At 40.2% G+C, this 22,851-nt stretch overlaps 1 protein-coding gene across 6 annotated transcripts in view; it reads left to right on the top strand.

The window, feature by feature from the left end:
• TMEM131 (transmembrane protein 131) overlaps positions 1-22,851 on the top strand; it is a 241,469-nt gene that overhangs the window by 107,021 nt on the left and 111,597 nt on the right. For all 6 annotated transcript variants that reach the window (XM_024242528.3, XM_063713349.1, XM_024242527.3 and 3 more), the window contains one exon: positions 3,496-3,564. In XM_024242528.3, coding sequence (XP_024098296.2) covers positions 3,496-3,564 — 69 coding nt within the window. The remainder of the gene's footprint in view (positions 1-3,495; positions 3,565-22,851) is intronic.

Here is a 22,851-nt window from a genome sequence, read left to right as displayed (position 1 = left end):
TGATTTGGAAGTTTCCTGCTCAACTTTGACCTGACAGTTCAACAAGCAGTATGACCATTTCCCACAAGATTTCTTGTATCTCTTCAGTTGTTTCCTAGCTTGAAATCAGAAAATAGTCTTCATTCTTCTCCATATAAATTTATAAAACCAATTGTATTGACACTTCAGAACATGTATAATCATTGCAGAAAGCATAAAATAATGCAATATGCTATCATAATGTCTCAGATTTTGTTGCTTTGAAATTGTCAAAGGGTGAGCCCAGCACACTGGCATGCTGCATCTGTAGTCCCAGCTACTCAGGAGGCTCTAACACAGGAGTTTGAGACCAGCTTGGGCAACATAACGAGACCCCTGTCTCTCAAAAATAGTAATAATAATTTTAAAAATCAGGGAAAAAACTGCAATGACATTAGCAAAGGCTACCATTCTTTATATTGCATCTTCCCCAGTTTGTTTTTCAATATTACATATTTGCAGACATTTGCTTTCTCTTAATAAAGCACTAAACAGTGCCATGCACTTTATAAATAAACATGGATAGGAACCATTTGAATCAGCTGTGGAGACATGACAGCTGTGTTACTGCATTTTTGGTTTGGTTAACATAGGATTGTACCTGTGTCAACTTGTATCGTACTCACTCGGATATTAAACTGTTCCTTAGATATAGATCTGGTATTGTTTTGAAAATATGCTTTTATTTATGAGGGAATCATATTTGATGTACTGTTTCCTCTATATCATTCTGTGAGCGCTTTATAAATATCACAGTAACAGTTGCTGGACATCACATCTTTGAAGCATTTTACAGGAGATCTTAGCACAAGACATAAAAAGTAAAACTTATCTAAGGATTTGAAAGGAAGAATCAAATTGTTACTTGCAGATGACTTGTCTACAGTGATCATCCAAGATAGTGCTCGTTTTGGCAGCACATATAGCAGCAGTGGAAAATCATGAGAGAATCTAGACAAACTGTTGGAATTAAACTCACCAAGGTGATTAGGTATAAGATCAGTACGTGAAAATCAGTAACTTTTTAATATGAACAATATCCATGTATAGTTACTTTATGACATCTCCATCTAGATAAGACATCTGAATTTAAATGTCTAAAACAATACTCTTGAAAATCTACCTCTTCCCAACTCCTCCCATGTCATGACTGTGTATCCAGTGAAAATCTTAGAGTGAGTTACCCTTGATCCCTCAAAATCAATCCATCAGCACAACCTGTTTTCTCAAGCTTCCAAATATATTCAGAAACCGCCACTGCTCGCTACTCTCCCTTGCAGCCACCCTAGATTGTAGCTGCCGTCACCAGTTGCCTGGAGCACTCCAGGACTTCCCTGCTTCCCACTGTTGGGCTCCTACAGGAACTTCCTTGGTTCTTCACAAAGTAGCCAGAATTAACCTTATGATGTGTGTCAGATCATGCTACTCCTTGCTCAAAAACACTGTAGTTTGTTACACTTCGAATAATCTATACTCCTACAAGGAGACCTGGCTCTTGTACCTCTGAGCTCAGCTCCTACCTCCTACTCTTCCCTCACTGCACAGTGGTCACTTCAACCTCCTTGTTCAACTCGCCAAATACATTCCTACTTTCTTCCCCTAGATCTCTGTCGTTCAGGTCTTGGCACCAGTGTCCCTCCTCAGAGAGGCATTTTCGGTTCTAACCACAGCCCCGCTGTGTTTGATTTTTCTTTATACACACATTTTCACCTAATATATTCAACTTTTGTTCCCCCGACTAGGATGTTAGTGCTATGAGAGCAGGCGCTTTTCTTTATTCCCCACTGTAGCCCCAGCCAATAGACAGTACCTGGCATATAGTACACATTCATACATTTGTATTGAATGGATGGGGTATATACTTTTTTACCCCACCTGGCCACTTTAGACATGTCCATTTGTAATTTGCAGAACAGCCTCTTGGCTCTGTGAGAAAAAAACACTGTATCTTAATCTCCTTTTTCTCCAACATCTAAACAGTCCATGGAATTAATATATAGGAATTATATATTATATATAGGAATATATATTATATTATAGGAATATGTATTATATATAGGAATATAATATTATATAGGAATTAATGACTTATACAGTTATGCCTTATACTTTTTTCCTTGATTTGATTAAGATTTATGTAAATTTGAGTTTCATACTAATGAAACTGATGAGCTGAGGACCATCTCTTGTTTTAAAGGAGCCAAAGAATGTTGTTGTTATGTAACATCTAAGAAACAGACAGGGCAGAAAGCAAGAAGGAATAGATGCTGACACTGTGTTGCAAGGAATTGTGCCTTCATGTCCCGGTGTCTTTAGTTTCGTGCTTTAGTAAAATATAATCTTACATTTGGTGCTTGCTTTCTTTTTTTGTTTGTCATCTTTTCTGTTCAACATATGCAGAGGGGTTCTCAAGCTACACAAAAGAATGTTCTAAATTGGTAGGGCTAAAAACATGTTTGGATTTTATTACCTTCAGCCAAATTATTCCACTACTCAGATTATTTAATCTTTATAGAATTGAATTAAAGCCAAATTTCCTCCATATTATGAAGTCCTTGTCTGTTTCTAATTATTTCCTATATCTCCTAAATCCTAAATATTTCCTCTGACTCCTGAATCCTGAATGAAATTACTATATCATTTCAAAGCTTATGTTACTGTGAATTTCAGTGATGATGGAAATAAAGTAGTCTCACAAAATGGATTTTGCTCTGACATCATTTCCTAGAACAAAAACATCAAAATCTACTATTTTGAAACTTAGTGGCTGACTGAATTTCTGCCTTTCTCAGTATATAAACACTTTAGGCATGTGAACCACCACCACTACCCCCCCTACCCCACCAAAAGTCATGTATGTTTTATATCAGTGTTAGGCCCTGATGATGTCTGAGGTTTGCTATTCAGAAATCTGTTTTATTGAAAAGTTCTGGTGTCAGGTGGGTTAGTTAGAAGATGCTACTGAAATATTGAGGCCAGGACATCAGAGATCAGTTCTAGTGTATTCCAAACTCTCAGATGAAATCGATATTTCAATTCTTGGAAATTTCTATCCCAAATTCATTTTTGTTTAGTCCTTTGCCACTCTAGTTACAATATGATCGTGATTTTTGTCTTCATATATTGTCTGCTAAATGTATGTAGTTGTATTGACTCTTTATTCATCATACATGTATCAAAAAATCCAAGCGACCTATTAAAGTATATCGTTACCAATTATACCAACCAAATAAATTTCAACATTCAGTCTGCCTGAGCATTTTCTATTTTCATATACCTTTGAAGAAGAAAAATACTCCCACTTTTTCATTTTCTAAAACGCAATCTTTATTGGTTTCTGCTAATTTAAAAAGTAACGCACATTTCTGATAGATTGTTAGACCAAATTTTTCTTAAAATGGCATTGTTATGACAAAAGTTTGGGGAAACATATATTTTGAAGAATTGCTTCTTATGTTGTTTGCTTTTTATTTACAGTATATCTCTCTACCGGGGGAATTGCAGGCCCATACGATTTGAGCCACCGATGCTGGATTTCCATGAACAGTAAGTTTAAAATTTTTGGACTATACTTTCCCATTAAACTATTATATGTATTTTACATGCATTTGTCTTGTCTTTTGCCTGTGTTACATCTCTGTGGGAAAGTTACATGTTCTAGTCATCAGGAAAACAAATGATACTGAATGCGGTTTGAAAATGGGAAGTAAGTATCTATTAGGAGTTTAACATGTAATATTAACTTTTAAAGCTTGAAAAATACTCGCATGTTGTAGTCTCTGGTTCAGAGAATCTTTGGAAACAGCAAAGAACTTATAATTAGCTGTTTTGATTAGCACTTCATTTTTATTTTTACTACTTAAAAATCTTCTTGTGAATAAAATATATTCTATTTGTTTAATATATGTTCTTTTAATAGACAAGCTCTTATATATCACCAAATAGTATTATCACCAACCCATAATGGCAGGTAAAAGCAAATGCACAGACAGACATGGTTCGGTCACAGAACTCTGCCTTGATGAGCTAAGCAAACCACTGTGTACCCTGCCCAAGCAAGAGAGACCCCCTGGCCTCTAAGCAGCTGATACACCCAAGGGCTAGCAAAGCAGCTACATACCTGCACTCAGCACCTAAGAAAGAGCCCCACAATGCACCCCCAAGATATTTCCTTGGCCTACCCAATGGCCCTGCACCTGAAATCAAGGCCTGAAAAACAGCCCTGTGGGCAACCACCAGCAGACACACCTCCAGACCAGCTGAGCAGCTCTGTGCCTGTGTCAGGCCTAAGAAATAGCCCTGTGGGTCGCCCCTAGCAAACATGTCCCCAGGCCAGCCAAGCAGCCTTGTGTTCACGTCCTGGACCTGAGAAGCAGCTGCATAGGCCGCCCCTGGCAGACACATCCTCAGGCCAGCTGAGCAGACTTGCAGCTGTGTCCTGGACCTGAGAAACAGCCCCATAGGGCAGACACACTTCAAGGCCAACTAAACACCCATGTGTCTGCACCCCCACCCTGAGAAACAGCCCCATGGGCCACCCCAAGCCAACAGACACCCAAGCCATCTGAGAAGCCATGAGACTGCCATCCCAAGCCTGAAAAACAGCCCTGCGGGCCATCCCTGGCAAACATAACTCGCAGTTCAGCTGAGCAGCCTCAGTGGGCTCCTAAATGTCCCTTCACAGATTCTCCAAAAAGAGTTTTTTCATCTTGCTGATTCAAAAGAAAGTTTTAACTCTGTGACATAAATCCACACATCACAAAGCAGTTTCACAGATAGCTAGGCCTGAGAAACAGCCCTTTGGGCCATTCCTGGCAGGCATACACCCACACCATCCAACTAAACACGTGCTTGTGCTCCTGTCCAGAGTAACAGCCCTGTGGTTTAGAGCCAGACCCTAAGTTGGCCAGATTCCAAGCTGCCTGACCCACTGTGTGGATGCACACATCCCTGACCTGAGAAACAGCCTTGTGAGCCCACCCTCAACAAAGCTGCACCGCCACCACCACAGACTCTCTCAACCTAGGCTACTGAGATACTTGCGGACGTCAAGTGTGACTGACAGCTGAGGAAAGTACACAGAGCCTATACTACAGTGCCCACCTAGACACAAATGCACCAAAGCCAATGCACCCCACCAATCTGACACTCCAAGACCCATTTATACAAATAAGTCTTTCCCTGTGAAATGTACTCCATAAAATTGGAAGAAATGACTTTTCTACCAGATGTATAGAAATCAACATGGGGACACATCAAACATAAAAAAGCAAGGAAACATGACACCTCCAAAGGAAAACAATAATTCTTCAGTAGCAGACCCCAATCATAAGAAAATATACCAAATGCTAGAGAAAGAATTCAAAATAATCTTAAAGAATCTCAATGAGATACAGGAAAACTTACAGTTCAGCAAAATCAAGAAAACAATTCATGATTTGAATAAGAAATTCAACAAAGAGACAGGTAACATAACAAAGAACCAAACAGAAATCCTAGAGCTGAAGAATTCAATGAGTGAAATAAAAAATACAGTCAAGAGCTTCAACAACAGACTAAACCAAGCAGAAGAAAGAATTTCTGAACTTGAAGACAGATCTTTTGAAATAATATAGGCAGACAAAAAAAGAAAAAAGGGTGAAGAAAACCTACAGGATGTATTGTATACCATGAAGTCAACAAATATATTATGGTCATTCCAGAAGGAGAAGAGAAAGGAGAAAGGCATAGAAAACATACTTAATGAAATAGTAACTGAAAACTTCCCAAGTCTTGAAATTCGAGATGGACATCCAGGTCCAATAAACTCAAAGAATTCCAATTAGAGTCAGCCCAAACAGGTTATCTCTGAGGCACATTACAGTCAAATTATCAGATGTTAAAGGCAAAGAATTCTAAAAGCAGCAAGAGAAAAGTGTCAAGTCACATGTAAGGGAATTCCCATTAAACTAAAAGCAGATTTCTCAGCAGAAAACGTACAGGCTGGGAAAGAATGGAATGTTATATTAAAAATACTTAAAGTGGGGGTGGGGGACCTGTGAGCCAAGAACACTATACCCTGCAAAGCTACATTTCAGAAATAAGTAAAATCTTTCACAAACAAGGAGAAATGAAGGGAATTCATCACTGCTAGACTGGCCTTACAAGAAGTGCTCAAAGGAGTCTTATATCTGGAAATTAAAAAATAACAACCATCATTATGAAAACATGTGAAACTATAAAATTCACTGGTAGAGCCCAAACACAAAGAAAGGAAAAAGAATCAAACTGTATCAATGTGGAAAACCACCCAAGCACAGAAAAACCATAAGAAAGGAAGTACAGAACAAACGATAAAACATCCAGAGAACAATATGACAGAACAAGTCTTTACCTATCAATAATCTTGAATGTAAATGGGTTCAGTTCCCCCATCTAAAAGATATAAACTGGCTGAATGGATAAACATCCAACTATATACTGCCTGTAAGAAACTCACCTCATCTGTAAAGTTATACAGACTGATAGTGAAGGGATAGAAAAAGATACTTCATCCAAATGGAAACCAAAAGCCAGCAGGAGTAGCATTACTTATATCAGGCCAAACAGACATCAAGTAAAAAGCTACAAAAAGCAACAAAGAAGGACATTATTAGATAAAGGGATCAGTTAAGCAAGAGAATACAACAGTTGGAAATATATATGCACCTAGCACTAGAGCACCCAGATATAAAAAGCAGCTATTAGCTCTAAAGGGAGAGATAGACCCCAGTACAATAATAGAGTTGGGGATTTCAACAGTCCACTCTCAGCATTGGACAGGTCATCTAGACAGAAAATCAACAAAGAAGCATTGGATTTAAACTACACCATCAACCAAATGGACCTAACAGACATTTACAGAACATTTCACCAAACAGCTGCAGAATACCATTTCTTTCATCAACACATGAAGCATTCTTCAGGATTGATCAAATGTTAGGACACAAAACAAATCTCAAAAAAAAATTTTAAATTAATTTTATCAACTATCTTATGTGACCACAATGGAATTTAAAACTAGAAATCAATAACAAGAGGAACATTCAAAACTACAAATACATGAAAATCAAACAACATGTTCCTGAATGACCAGTGGGTGAAGGAAGAAATTAAATGGTAAACTAAAGTATTTCTTGAGACAAATGAAAATAGAAATACAATATACCAAAACCTATGGGGCACAGCAAAAGCAATATTAAGAGGCAAATTTATACAACAATAAATCCTACATCAAAAAACTAGAAAGATTTCAAATAAACAACCTAATGATGCATCTTAAAGAACTAGAAAAGAACAAACCAAAGCCTAAAAATTAGTGGAAGGAAATAAGATCAAAATCAAAATAAATGAAATTGAGACTAAAAATACCTACAAAAAGTGGGGAGCATCTGTATTTATTTGTTGAGTTACAAAAATCTAACCATATTATCTCAATATACCATTTTTATAACCTGCTTTTCAAACTTAATATATTGTGCATACTTAAAAATTCCATTGAATTTTCTCTTATTGTATAGTGTTAAAGAACATCAAAATTTATGGGTATATTGTATTTGTTAAATTCACTTATTTTTAATTGTTTTAAACTTTTTATTTTGTGATCAGTGCTGAAACTGATGATTTAAACACAGCCATGACTGTTTCCTCAAGAGAGAGTCCTAATGAAAGGATATACAGAATATTAAAGATTTTAGTTAACCTTTAGCATGGAGAACAGTTCGGTGTCATGAACAAGGAGCAACTTAAAGAAATAAAAGAATCAGCCTATGACCAGTGAGGAAATAAATGGGATTTCTCATAGAGACTGTTACTAGTCATAGAGAACCTGAAATCTCATGAGCTGAGAGAAATTGTGGAAGATTTGTGGAAGAAGCGTGAATGGATAGATGAACTCCGGTACAAGCAAGGGTCAGTTGACACAGTAAAGAAAATTTATTTGAAGCATAGCAAAGGAGTATAGTTATATAAGACTGTTCCCCAAAGCAGCGGATTTACATGTTGCTCCAAAATAGTGGAAACAAACAAACAAACTTCACGATAGTCGGAATGTTTGTGTCCTCCCAAAATTCATACATTGAAACCTAATCTCTGATGTGATGGTGTTCAGAGGTGGAGTCTTAGGAGGTGTTTAGGTCGGGAGCGCAGACCTAATCTCACAAATGGGATTAGTGACCTTACAAGAGAGGCCCCATAGAGCTACTGTCCCCTTTCTACCATGTGAGGACCCAGCTAGAAGGTGTCATCTGTGACCCAGAAAGAAGGCTCCACACCAGAACCCAACCATGCCAACACCCCGATCTCAGATTTCCCAGCCTCTAGATCTATGAAAAATAAATTTGTCATTTATTCTGCTATAGCAGCCCAAAAGGACTGAGCCACCATTCTACTATTATTTAAAACTTTTCTGGATCAAGTCAGAGAACACTGAGCGGAGTTTGTTATATCTCGCAAGTGTAGAAGTGGATTTGTAGAAGTAGGGGTTGCGGGCAGGTGTGAACCAACATGTGTAAGGGTGCAATCAGAGAGGCAGAACCAGTCAGATTTTAAATGAATGTATATGTATATATACACGCACATGGATTTATAATAAGGAATTGGCTTATATATTTGAGAGAGCTGGTTAAGCAAGCTCAAAGCCCACAGGGCCAGGCAGTCAGGAAGGGAGGATAGCGGGCTGGAACCCCAGGGGCACAGACTGAAGTTTCTTGTCCACAGATAAGTATCCAGGGAAGATCCTGAGGAGAGGAGAGAAATTGCAGGTCTAGCTGCTGTTTGAAGCCTCTTGGCTCAGACAGGGCCTAAGCTTTCTTTGAAAGCGCTTCCCAGTGACTAGGACAGACTCACCTAGAATAATCCTTTTTATTAACTTAAAATCAGCCTATTAGGGACTTTAATTATGTTGGCAAAATCTCTCCTAGCAGCACTTAGGTTAGTGTTTGAATAACTGGGAAAAGGTATATTATGCTACAGAATAGCTGCTGTCTCACTTTTCTGGCTCTAAGGAGATAATATTACTTGTAACTCACCCTAACCAGAAACATACTAGAAAGGGAATTCTGGGGACTTTAGTTCAGTCCAGCCAAGTTGATATCACAGAGCTACCCCATAGATACAAACAAAGAGGTTCCTAAATTTTGAACTTCTGACTCTAAAAATTGAAGAGAGATATGGTTGAAAGAATTTGCTTAGTAATTTTAAGTTAAGGTGCTTTTTATGAAACTTTAAAGTAGTCTTGGGACAAAGAAAATGAAATGTGTACATTTGCACTGCAGAAAGTAAATTATCAATGTCTTCAGAAAGTGACTGCTAAAGGAAATCAGATATTTTAGAATATATCCTCTTTTAAAGTTATTGTATGTTTTTTCCACTCTCAGAAACATACGACTTGATTCAAGTTTTTTCCTGCATTAACTGCATTTATTTTTGCCCCCACAAATCACTGCTCTTTTTAACATGAATGTTATTAAGTGAAAAAAGATTAGAATACTGTAATACAGAATGGCCCCTCTTAATACCTGTTAGCTACCTATACAACATCTACCCCCCCCCTTTTTTTTTTTTTTTTTTTTTTGCAGTTATCCAGCCTTTAGGCCTGGCACCCTGTCCCTAGCTTAGGGGTAAATCTTGATTAATCAAGTCAGTTGTAATAATTCCATTATTATTGCTTGTGGTCTGTTCAAGGGTGAATGTAACCCAGTTTTACTCTATAATATGAGGGCAGGTCAACTGAGGTGTTTCTGGGGAAGGATTGTTTTTTTTACTCTAAAAAGAGTCACAGCCAGATGCTGTGGCTCACGCCTGTAGTCCCAACCCTATGGGAGGCCGAGGTGGGAGGATTGCTTGAGCTCAAGAGTTTGAGACCAGCCTGGGCAACATAGTGAAACCCAATCCCTACAAAAAAATTTAAAAAGTAGCTGGGCATGGCGGTGTGTGCCTGTAGTCCCAGCTATTCAGGAGGCAGCTCAGGAGGCAGAGGTTGCAGTGAGCTGAGATCACAACACTGCACTCCAGCCTGGGCAACAGAGCCAGACCCTGTCTCAAAAAAAAAAAAAAAAAAGAGTGGCAAGAAAGAAACACCCATCTTCAATGCCAGATACTGTCTGCATGCAGTGCCTAGGATACTGTGGCAATCTTCTTGCAATCAGTGAGGGGTTCTAGCCTGAGGACTGATACCATGCAGTCACCAAAGGCAGTTGGTCTAACAGAGTGGAAAGATGGAAAGAACCTGCATCTTTCATAATGTTGTTGAACTGCCAAATTAATCAACCCTGGAACTGCCCTACTTTAGGTCTTTTTTTTTGGTGACACTTTGATCTGTTGAAAGTGCATGGCACCTGGCACCGCTGACTTCTTCCTCCCTCTCAGATCTTTCCCTGCCTGTACCCTTGTGAACCACTGTCCATGTTTTCCTCTTGTGCCTGAGGCTATTTTTAAAATTATCTTTCAAGGGTTTATGTTCCTCTGCGTATCCCCAAATTGTGGTTGTGTGTGGCTGCATTTCTTTCCTCACCTCATTTCAACCAACTCTGCGCTTTCTTACTGGGTGGGCTCTTCCATGCCTTTGGCATATGCCTGTAATCTCCCAATCTCTGTCATCCCCCCTCACTCACCATGTGCCTCCAACACCACCCTAAACTCACCATGTCTTGCTCTTCTGTATCTCCAGTCCATGAACGGTACCACCATAGTCACCCAAGCCAGAATCTTCAGGCTCCTGGATTCCTCCCTTTCCCTCACAGCACTCCATCCCCTTCCCGTCAAATCCGTTCCAGGAAGGAATCCTATGAATTTTTCATGTCTGTTCTCTAATCCTCACTACTTACCCCTCTCCTCTTAACTCAGGTCCGCATCATTTCTCATCTGGACTGTTACCATGTGCCTGCCACTTTCTAGTTCAGGATTCATGCTGTCAACAGGGAAATGTTTTTCACATCAAAATATGATCATGTCGTTTTCCCCACTTCCCCTCCCCCAAAATTCCTTTAATTGTTTCCTATTTGCCTTCAGGATAAATGCTAAATTCATTATAAAACCTGCCTTTTTACCTTCCTTATATGTCCTCCACACCTGGGGAGAACTACATGTCATTTCCTGAAAGCACTGATCTTCATAAGGGCTGGGCGTGTTATTCATACCTTGAGTCTCCCCTCTAAAGATAGTTTTTTATGGAAGTTTTCATACATATAGGAAAGTAGAAAGAACAAATAATGAATGTACTTTTAACATAAACTCAGGGGTTGTTACCATTTTTGCATATTTATACATTTGTTTTTGAATCATTTGAAAGCAGCAGACCTCATGACCTTTCATTCCTAATTCTTGAGCACACACTGCCATACAGTTGATCCTTTAACAACATGGCAGGTTAGGGGCATGGACTCCCCACCACACTGCATAGTTGAAAATTCACATGTAACTTTTGACTCCCCAAAAACTTAACTACTAATAGCCTACTTTTGACCAGAAGCCTTACTGATAATATAAGCAGTCAGTTAACATATATTTTGTATGTAATAGGTATTATATGTACTATATTTTTACCATAAAGGAAGCTAAAAAAAAAATGTTAAGAAAACAGTAAGGAAATTCTCATTCATTAAGTGGAGGTGGATCATCATAAAGGTCTTCACCTCATCTTCACATTGAGTAGGCTGAGGAGGAAGTGATAGTCTTGCTGTCACAGGTGGCAGAGGCGGAAGAAAATCTGTGTGGACCCTCACAGTTCAAACCCATATTGTTCAAGAGTCAACTGTATAAGGACATTCTGCATAACTACAGTACCATTATTGACATTGTAAGAAAATTAATAGTAATTATGGAGTGCTTTTAATCTCCCTCTGTTTTGGTCAAGGCTGTAGTTGTTCGGTTGTAAGTGACAGAAACCTGAAACTAATTGAGGCAAAAATGATAATATATTGGAATACTGCAGGAAAGTCAGAGATGCAGCTGGCACCTGGGAACAACAGCATTCACTTGCTCTAATACCACCAGGAGTCTTTTGTCTCTTATTTCCGCCTGCCTGTGTATTGGCTTATTCTCTCTCACTGCTGGTATCCTTTTCCTACAGCAATGGGAAGAAATTCGCTGACTGCTCTTCAGCCTTGCATTCTGTGTCTTCCCTCCACTGAGAAGCTCTGTTGTAAAGCAAGCCTTTCCCCAGTCTAACTAGCAGGGGTAGAAACTGCCTTCTCTCTGCTTCCAGGGTGGTGTTAATCCTGCTGAGATGAGATGGAGCCCCACCCAAATTTTCAGATACCAAGGCTGTTGATGTCACATATGCACACACACCAGCAGGATGAAAAAGTTTATTGTACTCACCGAATGAAGCTTCTAGGGGATGACCATGGTAGGCAGATGTGAGAAAGGGCTGGAGAGAGCAGAGAAAGACTGGCTTGGTTTTTTTTGTTTGTTTGTTCATTACGTTTTTTTTTAATTATTATACTTTGAGTTCTGGGGTATATGTGCAGAACGTGCAGTTTTGTTACATAGGTATACACGTGCCATGGTAGTTTGCTGCATGCATCAACCCATCACCTACGTTAGGTATTTCTCCTAATGTTATCCCTCTAGCCCCCCAGCCCCTGACAGGCCCTGCTGTATGATGTTCCCCCCGTATGTCCATGTGTTCTCATTGTTCAACTCCCACTTATGAGTGAGAACATGCGGTGTTTGGTTTTCTGCTCTTGTGGTAGTTTGCTGAGAATGATGATTTCCAGCTTCATCCATGTCCCTGCAAAGAACATGAACTCATCCTTTTTTATGGCTGCATAGTATTCCATGTTGTATGTGTGCCACATTTTCTTTATCCAGTCTATTGATGGACGTATGAGTTGCTTCCAAGTCTTTGCTATTGTGAATAGTGCCACAGTAAACATACGTGTGCGTGTGTCTTTATAGTAGAGTGATTTATAGTCCTTTGGGTATATACCCAGTAATGGGATTGCTGGGTCAAATGGTATTTCTAGTTATAGGTCCTTGAGGAATCGCCACACTGTCTTCTACAGTGGTTGAACTAATTTACCTGCCCACCAACAGTGTAAAAGTGTTCCTATTTCTCCACATCCTCTCCAGCACCTGTTGTTTCCTGACTTTTTAATGATCGCCATTCTAACTGGTGTGAGATGGTATCTCATTGTGGTTTTGATTTGCATTTCTCTGATGGCCAGTGATGATGAGCATTTTTTCATGTGTCTTTTGGCTGCATAAATGTCTTCTTTTGAGAAGTGTCTGTTCATATCCTTTGCCCACTTTTTGATGGGATCTTTTTTTCTTGTAAATTTGTTTAAGTTCCTTGTAGATTCTGGATATTAGCCCTTTGTCAGATGGATAGATTGCAAAACTTTTCTCCCATTCTGTAGGCTGCCTGTTCACTCTGATGGTAGTTTCTTTTGCTGTGCAGAAGCTCTTTAGTTTAATTAGATCCCATGTGTCAATTTTGGCTTTCGTTGCCATTGCTTTTGGTGTTTTAGTCATGAAGTCTTTGCCCACGCCTATGTCCTGAATGGTATTCCCCAGGTTTTCTTCTAGGATTTTTATGGTCCTAGGTCATACGTTTAAGTCTTTGATCCATCTTGAGTTGATTTTTGTATAAGGTATAAGGAAGTGGTCCAGTTTCAGTTTTCTGCATATGGCTAGCCAGTTTTCCCAACACCATTTATTAAATAGGGAATCTTTTCTGCATTGCTTGTTTGTGTCAGGTTTGTCAAACATCAGATGGTTGTAGATGTGTGGTGTTATTTCTGAGGCCTCTCTTCTGTTCTATTGGTCTATATATCTGTTTTGGTACCAGTACCATACTGTTTTCGTTACTGTAGCCTTGTAGTATAGTTTGAAGTCACATAGTGTGATACCTTTAGCTTTGTTCTTCTTGCCCAGGATTGTCTTGGCAATGCAGGTTCTTTTTTGGTTCCTTATGAAGTTTAAAGTAGTTTTTTCCAATTCTATGAAGAAAGTTAGTGGTAGCTTGTTGGGAATAGCAGTGAATCTATAAATTACTTTGGCCAGTATGGCCATTTTCATGATATTGATTCTTCCTATCCATGAGCATGGAATGTTTTTCCATTTGTTTGTGTCCTCTCTTAATTTCCTTGAGCAGTGGTTTGTAGTTCTCCTTGAAGAGGTCCTTCACATCCCTTGTAAGTTGGATTCCTAGGTATTTTGTTCTCTTTATAGCAGTTGTGAATGGGAGTTACTCATGATTTGGCTCTCTGTTTGTCTGTTAGTGGTGTATAGGAATGCTTCTGAGTTTTGCACATTGTATCCTGAGACATTGCTGAAGTTGCTTATCAGCAGCTTAAGGAGATTTTGGGCTGAGTCGATGGGGTTTTCTAAATATACCATCATGTCATCTACAAACAGATACAATTTGACTTCCTCCTTTTCTATTTGAATACCCTTTCTTTCTTTCTCTTACCTGATTGCCCTGGCCAGAACTTCCAATACTATGTTGAATAGGAGTGATGAGACAGGGCATCCTTGTCTTGTGCCAGTTTTCAAAGGGAATGCTTCCAGTTTTTGCCCACTCAGTATGGTATTGGCTATGGGTTTGTCATAAATAGCTTTTATTATTTTGAGATATGTTCCATCAATACCTAGTTTATTGACAGTTTTTAGCATGAAGGAGTGTTGAATTTTGTTGAAGGCCTTTTCTGCATCTATTGAGATAATCCTGTGGCTTTTGTCATTGGTTCTGTTTATGTGATGGATTACCTTTATTGGTTTGCTTATGTTGAACCAGTCTTCCACCCCAGGGATGGAGACAACTTGATCATGGTGGATAAGCTTTTTGATGTGCTTTTCAGTTTGCCAGTATTTTATTGAGGATTTTTGCACCAGTGTTCATCAGGGATATTGGCCTGAAATTTTCTTTTTTTGTTGTGTCTCTGCCAGGTTTTGGATCAGGATGATGCTGGCCTTATAAAATGAGTTAGGGAGGATTCCCTTTTTTTCTGTTGTTTGGAATAGTTTCAGAAGGAATGGTACCAGCTCCTCTTTGTACCTCTGGTAGAATTTGACTGTGAATCTGTCTGGTCCTGGACTTTTTTCGGTTGGTAGGCTATTAATTACTGCCTCAATTTCAGAACTTGTTATTGGTCTATTCAGGGATTCGACTTTTTCCTGGTTTAGTCTTGAGAGGGTGTATGTGTCCAGGAATTTATCCATTTCTTCTGGATTTTCTAGTTTATTTGCGTAGAGGTGTTTATAGTATTCTCTGATGGTAGTTTGTATTTCTGTTGGATAAGTGGTGATATCCCCTATATCATTTTTTATTGCATCTATTTGATTCTTCTCTGTTAGTCTGGCTAGTGGTCTATCTATTTTGTTGACCTTTTCAAAACCCAGCTCCTGGATTCATTGATTTTTTTGAAGGGTTTTTTGTGTTTCTATCTCCTTCAGCTCTGCCCTGATCTTAGTTATTTCTTGTCTTCTGCTAGATTTTGAATTTTTTTGCTGTTACTTCTCTAGTTCTTCTAATTTTGAAGTTATGTTTTCGATTTTAGATCTTTCCTACTTTCTCTGATGAGCATTTAGTGGTGTAAACTTCTCTCTACACAGCGCTTTGAATGTGTCCCAGAGATTCTGGTACATTGTGTCTTCATTCTCATTGGTTTCAAAGAACATCTTTTTTCTGCCTTCATTTCGTTATTTACCCAGTAGTCATTGAGGAGCAGGTTGTTGAACTTCCATGTAGTTGTGCAGTTTTAAGTGAGTTTCTTAATCCTGAGTTCGAATTTGATTGCACTGTGATCTGAGAAACTGTTTGTTATGATTTCTGTTATTTTACATATGTTGAGGAGTGTTTTACTTCCAATTATGTGGTCAGTTTTAGAATAAGTATGATGTGGTGCTGAGAAGAATGTATATTCTGTTGATTAGGGGTGGGGAGTTCCGTAGATGTCTATTAGGTTTGCTTGGTCCAGAGCTGAGTTCAAGTCCTGAATATCCTTGTTAATTTTCTGTTTCGTTGATCTGTCTAATATGGACAATGGGGTGTTAAAATCTCCCACTATTATTGTGTAGGAGTCGAAGTCTCTTTGTAGGTCTCTAAGAACTTGCTTTATGAATCTGGGTGCTCCTGTATTGGGTGCATATATATTTAGGATAGTTAGCTCTTCTTGTTGCATTGATCCCTTTACCATTATGTAATGGCCTTCTTTGTCTCTTTTGATCTTTGTTGGTTTCAAGTCTGTTTTATCAGAGATTAGGATTGCAACTCCTGCTTTTTTCCTTTCCATTTGCTTGGTAAATATTCCTCCATCCGTTTATTTTGAGCCTATGTGTCTTGCATGTGAGATGAGTCTCCTGAATACAGCACACTGATGGGTCTTGACTCTTTTTTCAGTTTGCCAGTCTGTGTCTTTAATTGGGGCATTTAGCCCATTTACATTTAAGTTTAATATTGTTATGTGTGAATTTGATCCTGTTATTATGATGCTAGCTGGTTGTTTGCCTGTTAGTTGCAGTTTCTTCATAGTGTCGATGTTCTTTACAATTTAGTATATTTTTACAGTGGATGGTACTGGTTGTTCCTGTCCATGTTTAGTGCTTCTTTCAGGAGCTCTTGTAAGGCAGGCCTGGTGGTGACAGAATATCTCAGCATTTGCTTGTCTGTAAAGGATTTTATTTCTCCTTCACTTATGAAGCTTAGTTCGGCTGGATATGAAATTCTGGGTTGAAAATTCTTTTCTTTAAGGATGTATTCATCTGACAAAGGGCTGATATCCAGAATCTACAATGAACTCCAACAAATTTACAAGAAAAAAACAAACAACCCCATCAAAAAGTGGGCAAAGGATATGAACAGACACTTCTCAAAAGAAGACATTTATGCAGCCAAAAGACACATGAAAAAATGCTCATCATCACTGGCCATCAGAGAAATGCAAATCAAAACCACAATGAGATACCATCTCACACCAGTTAGAATGGCGATCATTAAAAAGTCAGGAAACAACAGGTGCTGGAGAGGATGTGAAGAAATAGGAACACTTTTACACTGTTGGTGGGACTGTAAACTAGTTCAACCATTGTGGAAGTCAGTGTGGCGATTCCTCAGGGATCTAGAACTAGAAAAACCATTTGACCCAGCCATCCCATTACTGGGTATATACCCAAAGGACTATAAATCATGCTGCTATAAAGACACATGCACACATATGTTTACTGCAGCACTGTTCACAATAACAAAGACTTGGAACCAACCCAAATGTCCAACAATGATAGACTGGATTAAGAAAATGTGGCACATGTACACCATGGAATACTATGCAGCCATAAAAAATGATGAGTTCATGCCCTTTGTAGGGACACGGATGAAACTAGAAACCATCATTCTCAGTAAACTATCGCAAGGACAAAAAACCAAACACCGCATGTTCTCACTCATAGATGAGAATCGAACAATGAGAACACATGGACACAGGAAGGGGAACATCACACTCTGGGGACTGTTGTGGGGTGAGGGGAGGGGGGAGGGATAGCATTAGGAGATATACCTAATGCTAAATGACAAGTTAATTGGTGCAGCACACCAGCATGGCACATGTATACATATGTAACTAACCTGCACATTGTGCACATGTACCCTAAAACTTAAAGTATAATAATAATAAAAAAAAAAGATGTTGAATATTGGGCCTCACTCTCTTCTGGCTTGTAGAGTTTCTGCAGAGAGATCCTCTGTTAGTCTGATGGGTTTCCCTTTGTGGGTAACCCGACCTTTCTCTCTGGCTGCGCTTAACATTTTTTCCTTCATTTCAACCTTGGTGAATCTGACGATTATGTGTCTTAGGGTTGCTCTTCTCGAGGAGTGTTGTTGTGCTGTTCTCTGTGTTTCCTGAATTTGAATGTTGGCCTGTCTTGCTGGATTGGAGAAGTTCTCCTGGATAATATCCTGAAGAGTGTTTTCCAGCTTGGTTCCATTCTCCTTGTCACTTTCAGGTACACCAATCAAATGTAGATTTGGTCTTTTCACATAGTCCCATATTTCTTGGAGGCTTTGTTCATTCCTTTTTATTCCTTTTTCTCTAATCTTGTCTTCGCTCTTTATTTCATTAAGTTGATCTTCAATCACTGATATCCTTTCTTCCACTTGACTGACTCGGCTATTGAAACTTGTGTATGCTTCACAAAGTTCTCGTGCTGTATTTTTCAGCTCCATCGGGTCATTTATGTTCTTCTCTAAACTGGTTATTCTAGTTAGCAATTTGTCTAACCTTTTTTCAAGGTTCTTGGCTTCCTTGCATTGGATTAGAACATACTTCTTTAGCTTGGAGAAGTATGTTATTACCCACCTTCTGAAGCCTACTTCTGTCAATTTGTCAAACTCATTCTCCATCCAGTTTTGTTCCCTTGCTGGCGAGGAGTTGTGATCTTTGAAGGAGAAGAGGCCTTCTGATTTTTGGAATTTTCAGCCTTTTTGTGCTGGTTTCTCCCCATCTTTGTGGATTTATCTACCTTTGGTCTTTGATGTTGGTGACCTTTGGATGGCGTCTTTGAGTGGACATGCTATTCCTTTCTGTTAGTTTTCCTTCTGACAGGCTCTTCTGCTGCCGGTCTGCTAGAGTTTGCTGGAGGTCCACTCCCGACCCTGTTTGCCTTGGTATCACCAGTGGAGGCTGCAGAACAGCAAAGATTGCTGCCTGATCATTCCTCTGGAAGCTTCGTCCCAGAGGGGCACCTGCCAGATGCCAGCTAGAGCTCTCCTGTATGAGGTGTCTGTTGGCCCCTACTGGGAGTTTTCTCCCAGTCAGGATACATGGGGGTCAGGGACCCACTTGAGGAGGCAGTCTGACCTTTAGCAGAGCTCGAACGCTGTGCTGGGAGGTCCACTGCTCTCTTCAGAGCTGCCAGGCAGGGATGTTTAAGTCTGCTGAAGCTTCAGCCACAGCCGCCCCTTTCCCCAGGTGCTGTGTCCCAGAGAGCTGAGGGTTTATCTGTAAGTCCCTGACTGGGGCTGCTGCCTTTTTTTCAGAGATGCCCTGCCCAGAGAAGAGAAATCTGGCAGTCTGGCCACAGGGGCCATGCTGAGCTGCAGTAGGCTCCGCCCAGTTCGAACTTCCCAGTGACTTTGTTTACACTGTGATCCTAAAACCACCTACTCAAGCCTCAGCAGTGGCAGACGCCCCTCCCCCCACCAAGCTCCATTGTCGCAGGTTGACCTCAGACTGCTGCTGTGCTGGCAGCGAGAACTTCAAGCCAGTTAATCTTAGTTTGCTGGGCTCCATGGGGGTGGGACCCACTGAGCCAGGCCATTTGGGTCCCTGGCTTCAGCACCCCTTTCCAGGGGAGTGAATGGTTCTGTCTTGCTGGTGTTCCAGGTGCCACTAGGGTATGGAAAAAAAAGAACTCCTGCAGTTAGTTCGGTGTCTGCCCAAATAGCCGCCCAGTTTTGTGCTTGAAACCCGGGGCCCTGGTGGGGTAGGCACCGGAGGGAATCTCCTGGTTTGCAGCTTGCAAAGACCATGGGACAAGCACAGTATCTGTGCCAGAGTTCCTCAAGTTCAGTCCCTGACAGCTTCCTTCGGGTAGAAGAGAAAATTCCCCAACCCCTTGTGCTTCACAGGTGAGGTGATGCCCCACCCTGCTTCGGCTTGCCCTCCATGGGCTGCACCCACTGTCTAACCAGTCCCAGTTGGAAATGTAGAAATCACCCGCCTTCTGCATCCATCTCGCTGGGAGCCACAGACTGAAGCTGTTCCTATTCGGCCATCTTGCCAGCAATCAGTTTTTATTGTGGTTGGGGAGCAAGGCTGGAATGGGTTTGCATGATTGGAACTTCTCACTAGCTCCAAGAGAGAAGGGCTTTCTTATTGGCTTGCCAAGGTGTGGGGCTAAAGGTAAAGGGGCATCATTGGGGCTTGAAAACTATCAACAGCTGAATATCAAAAATGGAGTTAGAGTCTTTCTAACTCATGGCATCTTCTAAAAAGTATCAGGCCCTTCAGTAAGGGTGCATCTAGAATTTCCCTTGCTTCTTTCTTGACCCCAGTGCTGACTCCTGTCATTACCCTGATCATTCCTACTCCCCTCTAGAATTTGTTTCACAATAAACAGATCAAATTAGCTTTCTTTGTTTTCAGACTTTTTGTTTAAATTTATTCTTTAAGCCTACCTTTATTCTCTCTGCCCTCCCTCCCTTTCCCTCCCCCTCTTTTCTTTTCCTCCTTTCTCTCCTCCTCTCTTCTTGTAACAATCCCATGGGGCAATCTAGACACCACTGGCTCCCCTCCCATTCTCCACTCCCCCCCACCCCGCCCCATTTTTATGCCAGTGCTGTTAAATGTTTTTCTGTTTCCATAGCAACTCCTGTAATTACCTGATGGATTCTTCCTGCCTGCTATACAGACAAAACCAGTTCACTGAGACCATGGTATTGCAATAAAGAGTTTTACTAACATGAGGCCAGCCACACAGGAGATAGAGTTATTACTCAAATCAGTCTCCCTGAAGGCTTGGAGATTAGGGTTTTACAAGGATAGTTTTGTGGGCAGGGGGCTAGGGAATGAGGAATGTTGATTGGTTGGGGATGGAATCATAGGGGTGTGGAATATGGTCCTCCTGCTCTGAGTCAGCCTCTGGGTGGGGGCCACAGGACCGGTTGAGTCAGCCAGTTATCAGAAATGCAAACGTCTGAAAGGATCTCTCAAAAGACCAATCTTAGGTTCTGTAGTAGTAATGCTTCCTACAGGAGTGATTGGGAAACTTAGAAATCTTATGATCTCCCAGACAATGTCCAGTTATCTCAGGCCCCTCTCATAACCCTAACCTCATGGCCTTTCATTAGTTTTCAGAAGCAGTTTCGTTTTGGGAAAGGTTATTATCATCCTTGCTTTAACATTAAACTATAAACTAAATTCCTCCCAAAGTTAGCTTTGCCTGTTCCCAGAAATGACAAAGGACAGCTTGGAGGTCAGAAGCAAGATGGAGTCAAGTATGTCAGATTTCTCTTACTGTTCTAATTTTGCAAAGGCGGTTTCACTCCAGACATTCATTGCAGGCTGTAAAAGATGCTTTGGGTAGAAACTTGGTTTACTAAAATCTTTGGCTTATATAATTATTATATTCAGAAAAATATTCAGAAAATCTTGATTTCAGATCTAAAGTTTAAAGTAGGTACTTCATGGCTATAAAAAAAAATGGACGTTGAATAGACTATTGCTAAAAATAGATGTCTTTATTGTCAAGATAAATGTAGTTTATGAAAGGCATTTTTCTCTGATGACTTTTTGGTATTCCAAGAAAATCAAATAGGCCCCCTAAAGGGATACTTGGTGCCTCTTAGCTTTTCAATTCCTACCTACCCAGTCTTTCCATTAAAAGATTTTACATCAACTCCCCAGCTCAGCCTTCAATCTAAAATGTTTTTGAAAGGAGGATAGTAGTATTTTGCAGTAATTGAGTGGTACAAAGTACTGCATATTGATTTGGCCCAACTTCCTGCCCAAAACTATGCTTAACAGAGTGCTGTGTCACTGTCATTCATAAGGTCTGCCTCAGGGCAGTTGCTAAGCCATTTCTTCAGCTGTTTCCTGGCACTGCAGTGTCATCTTTCTGTGGTGTAGGAAACTTGCCCTTGACCACAAAATTGCAGTTTACTCTCCAGGCTAGTCTCTAATTCATAGCTGCTGCTTTCTAATTCTTCTGAGCCTCAGACTATTCGAAAATATGGACAGTTCGTAGTTCTGCTGCAACAGCACAGAGAACAGCTGTATGCCTGCTTCAGCTTGGTTTATAAATACCTCACATTGTCCCTTTTGGCCCTACTTCTGTCTTTGGACAGCCAGTAATGGAAACAAACAGGACCAGCACTGGCAGGCATTTGGAAATCTTTGTTTTATTTTTAAATTTTACCTGTTCAGCCAAGTAGTCATATATCCTGCTTGTGATAGGCAGAATTCTAAGATAGACCAGAATTCCAAAAATTTCTGGCCTCTAATGTACCTGTACATACATTCTCCCAATTATGCAATCAAACACCAATCTAGGTGTCGCTATAGAGGATTTTGAAACTGTAACTAAGGCCCCAAATCAATTGACCTTTGAGATAGATTTTTTTTGGGTGAGCCTGACCTAATCCATGAACCTTTAAAATCTGGCTTTAGCAATCAGAAACAGAAATGTCGCGTATTTGAGGTAAGGGAGATATTGGATGCAAGAGAGGTTCTTCGTGCTGCTTTTGAAAATGGTAGGGTCATATGGCAAAAGACTGAAAGCAACCCGAATTTTATCAACAACCAGAATGAACTTAAAAGAACTTTGAGTTTCAGATAAGGACACATCTTGCCGACACCTGCATTTCCTTGCAAGACCTCGAGCAGATAAACTAGGCATTCTTACAGAATTGTAAGATAATGAACGGGCATTGCTTTAAGCCTCAAAGTTTGTGGTAATTTGTTACATAGTATAGAAAAGCAACACATTGTGAGTTTACGAATAGTCATGTACTTTCCATGGTCTAGATTCTGCTCATGTCACCAAAGGAACGGAGGATGGTGAGAAGGAAGACAAGCTGTTCCTATGAGGTCTGTGAGAAAGTCTGTCCAAGGAGTGCCCTCTCCCTTTGCTTCCTGTGGTGTGTACTGCCCAGAGCTAGAGGCAGCCTGCCCTGTTTGAGCACGCAACTAAAATAGCCTGCTGATGTCCTTCCTGACACCTTCCCTCTGTTCTTGTTACTCCAAGCTACTTTGAACAACATAAGTAGATGACTCTTCTCCGAGCAAGGGTTCATTCATTTCTATGGGATGTGGCCCATGCTTTTCCTCTTTGATCCCTGGAAGAAAGGGCAGGGCCAGCCTCAGAAGCATTGCAGAT

Source organism: Pongo abelii, chromosome 12, assembly GCF_028885655.2.
Source record: "Pongo abelii isolate AG06213 chromosome 12, NHGRI_mPonAbe1-v2.0_pri, whole genome shotgun sequence".
NCBI classification, from domain to species: domain Eukaryota; kingdom Metazoa; phylum Chordata; class Mammalia; order Primates; family Hominidae; genus Pongo; species Pongo abelii.
Note: the sequence above shows the minus strand (reverse complement) of the source record. Positions and strands in the feature narration are given on the sequence as shown.